This window comes from Aplysia californica, unplaced genomic scaffold, assembly GCF_000002075.1.
Source record: "Aplysia californica isolate F4 #8 unplaced genomic scaffold, AplCal3.0 scaffold00196, whole genome shotgun sequence".
Taxonomy (NCBI): Eukaryota; Metazoa; Mollusca; class Gastropoda; order Aplysiida; family Aplysiidae; genus Aplysia; species Aplysia californica.
In genome coordinates, this window is record NW_004797466.1 from 491667 (window position 1) to 502912 (window position 11246).

Here is an 11246-nt window from a genome sequence, read left to right on the forward strand (position 1 = left end):
AGAAGATATAAGCTGCCAAGCTGGCCAACCAGAGGCTGTGGGTTCAATTCCTAGCCGCACTTACAGACCTATATATATTATCTGAAGACATGTCTTGGGAGAAAGGCACTTTACATAGAACTTTGCTTCATATTAAACTCCCTTGGCACGCCAAGACAAAGGATACAGCTGTTCTTAAAACTACTGTATAAAACTTCAAGCCCTTCAATCTTATAGGACCCAGTCCCAGTAACATTTCATGGTAAGAACCAACACTTCCAGGCACATGCATCGTAGCTTTCAGCTACAGAAAGAAATATAAAAAATGATTTCCCATCATTATCCTTTAACATGTATTTATTAGCTGAGTAATGACCAGAAAGGGGAACAAATAAAATTTGTATTATAATTACTTGTCCTGCTTTTCATGACATTTCCTATTCCTAGTGTTAATTCAATTCTCCACGGGAACTTCTAACTTTCTGTTGAAAAAAAGCTCTCTTTTTAACACTTTTCATCTTTCAATTCCAACAGATATGTACCATGTACATTGCTACATCCCTCTAGGTAAACTGCAATCAGATGGACATCCAATCTTCGAATACTTTGAATGTTCAGTATCTACTGACATACTCTAAATACCAAAAACAAATTGTGAAGGTTCAGAGACAACACTTGAGCTTTTCTACTACAATCATCAGCTCAATACAACAAGTACATGCTTACAAACAAACTGTAGCAAAACGAAATTGAACTGGTAGATAAAAGCAATACTTGGACTCACAAAAAACAAATTGAAATCATTGCCTACCAGAACAGAAAATTTGAGGAACATTACTTGTTGACATTATAATGAGTAACATTTGTGAAACAAAAAAGTCAGTGGGTAGGACAATGTGCTCATGGAACATGTGGATTCAACAACTTATCACAGAAGAAGTATACGTAATATATGGCATAGACCATCACAGAGTAACCAGTGCTGTTCTTAGTCTCTGTTACGATGGTATCTAATAAATATGTTTCTCCCAATTCAGCAACTACAGTATGAGTTTTCACTGTGAAGAAAGCACCTGGCCTTAAGGGGCCTTGAGGACTGATGTTGAGCACATCGTGAAAGACAAGAATAAAACAGAGAAAAGAAATCCCAAGCAGTATTCTTATGCTACAACAGCAAGGAATGGAAAAGCAATTCTATCATTGGTAATATATCAGCTGAAACCAGTCATTCCAATGCAAATAGAAATGAGAAAATAAATAGAACAGTCATGGGTGAGAAGAAAATGCAAGGGGAAAATCCTTTCTTAAATCGAAAAAAAATTTTTAATAGTGAATCACAAACTACAGGAAAATATATGGAGAAAAATTTTCTTGGCAGTTGTCTCTCAAACCCTGAACTCAGACAAGTTTTTTTCAAAAAGTGTAACTCAATTCAATATCATTTCATAAAATATCTTGAGTTCACAAACCAACTTGACACTTATATCAAAGGCAAACACTTGGTCCTCCATATAGGCTACAAAAACAAAACTACAGGCTAATATTGCAGACGCAAAGGAAAAATAAGAAAAACGACCATGAAAACTCTGTATTTATTCCACGAGACCTATTCATAAACAGAAAAATCTGCACTGTTAACAGAGAAGAAAAACATTTCAGCATTAGTAACCAAAACGTCTGATTCCTGTGATAGTTTGAGCTAAGTTTCTCGCAATGAAGCAAAGACGTGGAATCAAATTAATTATGAGGAGTAGTCTTTCCGAACATTTCACTTCATTGCGTGTAATTCTGCGATTTGAGTCAAAGATACATATAAACCTTCATACATATGCACGCACATGCACAAACATACACACACACACACACACACACATACACACACACACACACACACATACACATAAAGAGAAAAGCATGAACATATACACAAGCATCAACTTCATATGCATTAATAATTCACTTTGTTTTGAGACATGACAAATTTAAACATTTATACCCAACTCCAATAAAAACGCCTCACTTAAATATATATGCACTTGTCATGAAAACTTAATAGCTTGAATAAAAACTTGGGTTTACACAGAGGTGTGAGGATATATTTGGTCTAACTCAAACTCCATTTGTTTGTGTCGTGCAATGTTCAACATACCCTCATCAATAAAAAGCACAGTAACAAGTAAAGCCTCTTTGTTTCACAATGGTAGTCAGAGTTCGCCATCACATAGATAGAGTAAGACCTGGAATAGTTCTCGGTGGTATGCTATTACATTTATAGTTAAGTGGAAATATACAGAGCAATTCCGGTTGATTTATTGCAAAAAGACACAAAAAAACTAAATAAACTAAAGCTTTTCTTCAAACACATGATTTGTGAAATGCTAGGAGGTGCATTTGAAAAGTGAAGCGTTTTTTAATGGAGTAGAGTATAGAATGTTAAACGAAACCTCCTTTAATATATATAAATCGCCATTCATACCTGAAATTCTCAGACGTTCTGACGAAGTGTGGCCATTCTCTGATCACAATGAACACATCGTATACTACAGCTCAACATCTTTGAACCAGATTTTTCAGACTATGTGGCAATACGGACCAGGACCAGCCTGGGAAAATCTGTATGTTCCTTCAAAATGTCAGCCTTACCTTTGAACAGACCTGACAGGCTCTCTAATTTGGGGGAAATCTGTCGATATTGATAGGAAGGGTGCAGATTCAAGACATCTTTGTAATTGTAATTGTGGAAGTATGATGCCCCATTAACCATTAAATGATTAATAAGATTACTTAGTGAGCAGTCTTCAACCCAGCCTGTCAGGCCCAAACCAGGCTGAGAGGGATCCCGCATCCCAGCAGAAAGACTGAGATACTCAAAAAAACAGAAAAAAGTTGAACTCGGGTCTTCATCATGCAAGAGCCAAGAGCATAACCACTGCACCACAGAGGCCGGTCAAGATGTCATTCTCAAGTCAAAATAGATGAACGGTCATCAAATTAAGCTGTAGTCTGTAGTGAACCAAGGCAATCAAAAGCACATCGCTACATTCCGTCTGGATGGAGAGGTCACAGAGAATTTCAAAGTCATAAAGATAGATCAAGAGTTGAAAATCTGATAGTGCCTCCCAAAAAAATCTACTGCATATGGTACAATTTACACCTCACAGAAACAAGAATCAGCGAGCTGTGATCACTATGAAGCATGGCGGGGGGGGGGGGGGGTATATTTACTTTTACTGCATTCTATAGGAAGCCTCTCAAGCACTCAGCCGAGGTTGGTTTCAGCTACATCTCATCTTTGATGCAATATTGTCAATAATATCTGTCCATAGTAAATGTAACTGCTACCACAGACTTATCGGAAACTACATCTCAACTAAATAAATAGCAGCCCCTCCAATTTATAAAGTTCTTCACTTAATCTACCTCCCTCTAACAAAGCTGAACTGTGCTAATCTCTATGTCAATCCATTTCCCTGAACACGCCATACCTGCCACTACATGCAAACTTTGAAAAAAAAACAACTCAGGAGCATTCCAAAGAGAAATCCGAGTGATGTTCCTACCAAAAAACAGGATTTTTGGAGAGTCTTGAAACTTCTGTGAAGTTCCTATCGCAATTTCAGTAAGCACAAGACGTTATGAAGTATGCCAGTTGCATTGGTGTCATTTTAAAATGAAGCTGCTGCTTGGATAGCAGAAAGTAACACAGACAGAGCAAATGCCTGTAGAGAGGCAGAATCAGATCCTCCAGCAGAAAGATGTCATTGCAAGTGAAGTACCTTTCAATCAAACTAAGACATTTACAGAGGACTTCCTCAATAAATAGGTCCTGTCATAAAACCACCGCCATAGTCTCACAACGTTCGAAAGCCATCTTTGGCAAGTTGGTCCATTGATCCCGGGCTGGGTCATAACACTCAGCGCTGTCCAGTGTGACAGAGGCACAGAACCCGCTTGACCCCGAGAGCTCCACATCCTGAGAACGACCGCCGAAGACATAGATCTTCCCATCGACCACAGCAATCCCTGCCCCGGCACGGCTGATATCCATGGGGGCCACCGGAGTCCACACGTTCTGCAAGAAGGAGATAAATGAGGGGTCAGAGATTGGTTCTCATCTGTACACTAATGATGAGGCTTAAATGTTACAGAATTATTTATCATCATCATCATCGTCATCATTGTAAACAGCAGAGAATAAAAAAGGGTTGAGACTTGTAGAATTTCCAAGAACATTTTATATAGGTTCAACATTTCGCCCAATCATGGACTTCATCAGGACCATACCAGAAAATAATGTTAGAACTAATGACTACACTAGCTATAGTAACCAAAGTGTGCACATCTATGTCACAATGCTAAATGGTGCAATAAACACAAATCGGAAAGATCAGAAAAAGGGGAATGCTATGGCAAGAAGTGGTATGGATATAAAATATTATGTATATATGTACCATCAAATCATATTAATAGAAATTAATCATCATCATTATCAAACATCCAAACAGTTATCACTTTCCTATTTTAAATTTTTTTTTTGTTGGTTTCTTTTCTAAAATATTTTTTATAGTAGAGGGTTTAACGGCACTCGCAACTGCATAAGATCACATGAGCGACAAGGGGTGGGTGTCAACAGAGAAGTCTTAACAGAGAATCAGACTTAGACTGCTCACATCTCTAGCTTCAACAGCACAAGGTCTGCTTCGACTATCAAAGCACCCCGGAAATAGCAGGCCACAAGAGAGTGACAAACATACAAAAGAAGTAGAGGAAAATGACAATAGTAAGGATCAGGAAAGAAAAAGCAGCAGTTCCCTGTTGTAGATCAGGCACAGTTATGAGCGTGACATGAGTCAGCCCATTTACAATTCTACTATGCTTAAACGAGAAATGTCCCCCCTTTGGGAATGGCCTATATAACTTTTTGTGTGTATGCGTGCATCTGGTTGAGAAGACATAACAATTTACTCACAGGTTGACACATTTTCTATTTAACTTATAAACATCCGGCATAAAGAAGGGACACGTACAAAAAAACAACAACAGGCAGAAGGGTTTATTCTGAAAATATTATGTCAAAATCAAACAGAAGGACAGATCAAATCCCAAACCTCGAAACCCTCATATGAATGGATTTACTCTCTCTTATGTTGCCCGCCTTTCCTATGCCTTGTGTTCAAAATCACAAGACCAAACAACATGAAGTTAAAAAAATTTTTTAAAGAATGATTGGAAGGATGAAGAATAAGAACAAGAGATAAAAAGTAAAACAAGGACAGTTCTCAAATTGACTCACGTCTTGTATGGAATACTTTTCCACAGTACGAAGAGATCCAGAGTACTCATTGAAGCCCCCGACAGCGTACAGATAGCCATCAACAGCTACCAGTCCATGATATGCTCTCGGTACTTTCACCCTTGCCAAGGGACACCACTCTTTGGTCACCGGATTGTAACTTTCCATTGCATCCGATTCAGTGTACATCTCTGACAGTCCTCCCACCACATAAATCAAACCTGGATGAGACAGGAAAGTAAAATCATATGTCAGGAAGCATTCAATTTTTTTTTAAACAATAAACCTAGAAAAGCTGTATCAAGAAAGAAAAAATATCTATAAGCTTCATGAAAGATTAGAAGTCATATCCTTAGAACAGGAAGGTTGGCACTCAGTAGTCCATGTTTCCCCCATACATATACAGGAGAATTTAGCCTCAACACAATCCTAGCAAAACTTTGCAAAACAATCATTATTAACATCTACTGTTAACAGTATGAAAACACATGTGCATGCACTGAAGCGTAAACTATTATACCATTGTTATTTTGAAGCAGCTTCTGACACTGCTTTGAAAAGCATTCTTCTTATCAAACAATGAAGAGAATGACTTCATCCACCAATCAGAATGCTGAGCGCACAGAAGAAAAGAGGAAAGATTTTTTTTTTTTTACAAAAACATAAATTTTTCAGTCGAGTGCATCCAAGGTAAAAACTGACATCACCTTCAAACAACCAAATTTATCTGGCAAGTTGGTCAATTAGTATTTTTCTTCCAGTCTGAACAAATGTTCTTTTCACAAAAGGACATTTCAAAATAAACAAAGAGCAGGTTCATTCTTTTGATTTTCCAGACCACAGTTGTTTAAACAACATACCATTTTTAATAACATTTGATCACTGATAAATACTGCTACAGTTATTAAACATGTTGTTATAAAATGTTACAATATCCGACAGTACCCAATCTTCCAAAAGAAACATAGCAGATGATAGTCACTTTAGAAAAAGGAGGATAACACAAATTACCTTCATACTCCACGGTTGCCATGGAGAACCTAGGATTCGGCATTCTGTCCACAACAGTCCAAGTCCTCACTTTGTCATCATACTTCTCCACCGTGCCACCAATCTGGGTGCCGACGTAGCCACCTATTGCGTACATACACCCATCAAGAGACACCAGACCCAGACCATAGCGAGGGTGCTTCATGCTGGGGAGAGGGGTCCAGTAGTTCTCATCAGGATCAAAACTCTCCACAGAATCAGAGATGAGAGACGCGTCCTCCCCTCCAGCAACGACTATCTTCCTGTCTAACACGGCCAGGCCGTGACTGCTCCGAGGGTGACACATGCCTTTAAAGCCTTGCCACCGTCGGGAATAAATATCATACCTCTCAATGCTATCTAATGTACTAATACTGCTGACAAAACTTCTTTTGTTGCGAGCGAATCCTCCAACAACATAGATGTACTTTTTCGCATTTTGCCTTGGAAACTGTATTACGTCCATCACAGGTACCTGAACATATAGCCCATTTGGATTTAGGTTTTTCACATTTTCTGAACTTGATGCAAATTTGGTGAGAGTGATTTTCACACCATGGTCAGCGCATGAGTCTATGATGAGGAAGAGATGTTTGTGGGAGACAAGCTTGATCCGGACTTTGTTCAGAACTTGAAGGAGAAATTTTCGACGGCTTGGAAGATCATACAATATCCAATTCACAGCAACTTCAAGAACCTGAAATGAATTTTTAAGTCCCATTATTGGATATCTAATTAAATGAAAATGAGAGAAAGCAAAACATTTGTCATTTAAGAAAGTCACCTTGTGTTTATGATGTATCCAGCAATTCAAGTCAAATGCAGTTCACATTTAAAGGGTTAACAGACACAGAAAATGCCAGAAAAGAGGACTTAAAAATGTATGGGAACTTGGCCTCCAATTAGCGAAGATGACAGCACTCTCAATTTTGATCTTCTGGAAGTGAATCCTGTTCAAAACAAACTTAACAGTTTGGAACAGTAATATCAGCCAGACAAATGTAGATGTGCATTAGCAGATGAGCCCAGATGAACAAAGAAAAGCCACATAGTTCAACACTTTCCTCATGACCATAGACATAGAACTAATAGTTAACTGCCACAGGGCAGTGTTCACACAGAAAGCAAGTCCACAATATAAACAAAGAGTAAGAAAAAGTCTGAAAGACTTTTACACTGAAGAACTGATCAAGTCTTGATAAAAAAAATCATTTGGAAAGAGAATCAGACTTGAGAAATACAGAGGTGAAAATCGAGTTTCTGCTCTTCAAAGTCACTTTCTTGATATATTCAATAAAACAGGGAAATTTAATATGTGTGCCATCTTGCCATGTTTTAGACGCAAGACAAAACATTGCTCTAAATCTACACACAAAAAAACCCGAAGACAGCCTAGATATAAAAAAACATTGGCACTTTTTAAAAAAATCTTAGCAAAGCAAACAAACAGATAAGACACCGATTAATCTTATGCTACCAATATTGATTGTAGAACATTCAGGCTACAAGTTAATTAACATTTTACCTGATATCATTTAAATGCTAAGGTTTTCATTAACATAACACCAGGCAACAGAAAGATATAGGCTTATACACAAAACGTCAATGATAAGAACACAATAAACTTTAAAAATATCTCTTTACAAACCCCTCACCTGGCTTTCACGTTCTATATGAAGACGCTCACTGCCTAAAATAGACAAAACACTTTGCAATTCCAGATGGCTGAACTCATCCTCCTGACTGGCTTGAACAAAATTTTTCTCCAAATACAATTCTGCTTGGTGCTTCAGACTGATCAAATTGTGAGCATCCGCAAAGGCAAAGATTCCTGTGAAAAATAAAAAAAACAATTAAAAAAGAAATCAGTCACATTACACTGATAAATAAACAAATTTCAACTTTTTTTTTCTGATACCTGTGATACATTGTGAGCGTGAGTATTTAAGTAATTTGGGGTTGCTGATTTCACATCTGCAATAAGATTTGAGCTGGCACATCAGGTTTTAGTGATTTTCAGGATACCTATTTTTTCATTAACACTAATATAAGAAATATCAATGAGAAAAAAAAGTAAACCATAGTTACATTTTTATTATCATTTTTAAAGACATTTTTAGAGATAAATAAATGTGAGAAAAGGTCCATAGATTTTAAATATTAAACAACATTGAAACTTACAAATTAGCAGCCCCATTTGAATGAGTCATATAAAGGCTTGCACTTTTACTTGTGTTACTTGTGTGGAGTGTCTATTTGATGTCAAAGATCTGACCTCGTTTTGTTAATTTCAAGATATCGTTGCTTAAGATGTCAGGATATGTTGATCACGGTTAAGCATTTTTATGAATTACAACACACCAAAATCAACTGGAAGTTGCCTACTAGAGATAACAATTTATTGAACATACCAACACAGTTGTGTGGAGACATGTTGTCGATGAGGAACTGACAGCAAATGTCGATGACATCTTCTATGCCCAGCATATCTGCCACTGCCAACAGATCCTGGCATGTGTCAGTGTCCACTTTAACTGAACCTGCAAAAGTTTTATTTTTTTAGCTCTATTAAATATTTTAAAACACTTGCAACAAAGCTCATGTATGTGCTAGAGAGCAGCATACAAAGAAAACAAGAAGGAAAGATAAGGATGATAGATGTTTGATAGGGAAAGAGGCAAAACACACCACAGCACCCACCAACTATCCATCCTGCCAAAGTACACATTCCCATATATGTGCAAGTGCGCACGTTAAAGATCCCTTGGTGGTCTAAAAGTGATAAGAGTAGGCTTCGGCCGCCACCCGGGCAAAATTTTTAAAAAGTCCTACCAACTGAAAATGTTTCATGTGTCCCGCACGCTCAATGACCTTATCATGCCTTTATGCAGTTGCGAGCGCCGTAAAACACTTACCTAAGCTAGCCGTACTTAATAAAGATGGCTGAACAGTAAATAGAGGGTTTCATGAAAAAATTTGAAAACCATTAATTACACCAAGATACACGTCACTAGGTAGAGCTAAAAGAGCTGAGAAAATTTTTTCTTAAAAACAGCATGAAGATTGGATAAACGGTTCAAAAGTTATGCAAGTTTATTGTTGTGAATTAAATTAGAGCGTTTTTTCGGGGATAATTAATTACATTTACGAGTATATAGACAAGAGGATCGTATCAAATTGTGCCAAAAGAGGCATGAGAAAGACAACTTAGCAACAGTTTTCCTTAATTCGAAGAAAATGTTGCCTGGAAAACATATATATTTTGTTTTAGTAGAGGTTTTACGGCGCTCGGAACTGCATAAAGTCATATGAGCGCCAAGACGTGGATGTCAACAGAGAAGTCCTTACAGGGAATCAGACTTACTCTGCTCACCTCTCTAGCTTCAACAGTACAAAGTCTGCTTCGACTTTCCAGACACCCCGGAAACAGCTGGTTACAAGAGTGTGACAAACATACGAAAGAAGTAGAGGAAATGATAGTAAGGATTAGAAAAGAAAAAGCAGCAAATCCCTGTTGCAGTTCAGGCTTCCCTATGGCCCTATGTCTCGCTATTATCACCCCCCTCAGACATACAGAAGCACAGACACACACAGAACAGCACTAAAAGTTGTAGAGATAAGTTTCAAGTTTAAGTTTATTTAATGGGCTGGGTGAAGGCCATTTCACACCATGAACAGAAAAAATAGTGAAAAAAAAACCCACAAAACAAAACAATCTAAATCTAGATATATTAGATCTAGAATCTAGATCTAGATCTAGACTACATCTAGAAATCTAGTCTAGATCTAGGGTTATGAAAGGATGAAATGTCAAGAGCAGAACTTCTAACACAGCTGACGTACAGTTCCTCACAATTATAGATCTAGATCTAGCCTTATTTTAAGAACACTAAGGCTCTCCTCATGCTCACACTGGGGTGAGGGTGAGAATAGGGCCTAGCGGGTCATGAGCTATTCTCAAAAGGGATGAAAAATAAGGTGGCCATAGCCATAGATATATATAATAAATTGGAAATAGAAGCAGACTTTATACTTTATTACTTTATATTATTCTACAAAAATTCTGCTTTATTTATCTTTGACCAGGTGAAATCAAATCAAATCAATTTGTCAAACTTTCGATTTGCATACCAGTGTAAATGAAGGAAATTATTTCATGAAATACATCTGTTGACATTTCATGAAGTTCAATTTCATCCCGGCTTTGTTCTTCCATGCCTGAAGAAAACATAGCTTTAAAGAAAGGGCTAGCAGCAGCAAGTACTGTCTTGTGTGCCTGGAATCGCCGTCTGCCAATAACAAGAGTTATGTCACAGAAAGACGATTCTCTCCACATAAGCGCCATACTCTGGAGAAAACGCCGGGAGTAACCAGGCGCTGATGCCTCCAGCAGTTCGGGTCCACTCATTGTTCCAGACTGTCGACACTCTCGTTGCGCAGCCACTACCACTACCTGTACCTGCACAATAGGCCTAACTGTTGTTGATGCTTCATTTTTTCTTTTCCTTATCAATACTATGCATAAATATATGCCTCTTTTTATACTCCATTACAGCTATCCATTTCTCAAATAAATACAATACAGAATGAGTCCCATTGAGACAATACATCAACTCATTAGTGGCAAGTCCGTACCACAGTCCACCATGTTTGTAAACAAAAATCATAACTTCCGGTTTCGCATGATTCATTTCGCATTTTACATTTACATGTACTATAATTTACTTAGATCCGTTGAGTTATATTAATTTGATCTTTTTAGCGTACAAGTATACCGCTATGATGCTTAGATCTAGATCTACTCCAAGGGTTTACCCTCAGAGAGAGGAGAGAGAGAAAGAGAGAGAGAGAGAGAGAGAGAGAGAGAGAGAGAGTGTGTGTGTGTGTGTGTGTGTGTGTGTGTGCATGTATGTGTGCGTGTATGTTCTTCAGTGTGCTACAAAGG

The 11246-nt window shown here is 37.8% G+C and overlaps 1 protein-coding gene across 1 annotated transcript; it reads right to left on the reverse strand.

The window, feature by feature from the left end:
• Positions 1–318: 318 nt before the first annotated feature.
• On the reverse strand, positions 319–10948 carry LOC101863983 (actin-binding protein IPP). Its single transcript, XM_005098896.3, has 6 exons — positions 10433–10948; positions 8713–8841; positions 7957–8132; positions 6284–6998; positions 5273–5493; positions 319–4051 (listed from the first exon to the last, which is right to left on the reverse strand). Exons 1-6 carry the CDS (start codon positions 10707–10709, stop codon positions 3809–3811), a joined length of 1761 nt encoding a protein of 586 aa, XP_005098953.1. The 5' UTR covers positions 10710–10948; the 3' UTR covers positions 319–3808.
• Between the last annotated feature and the right edge of the window lie 298 nt (positions 10949–11246).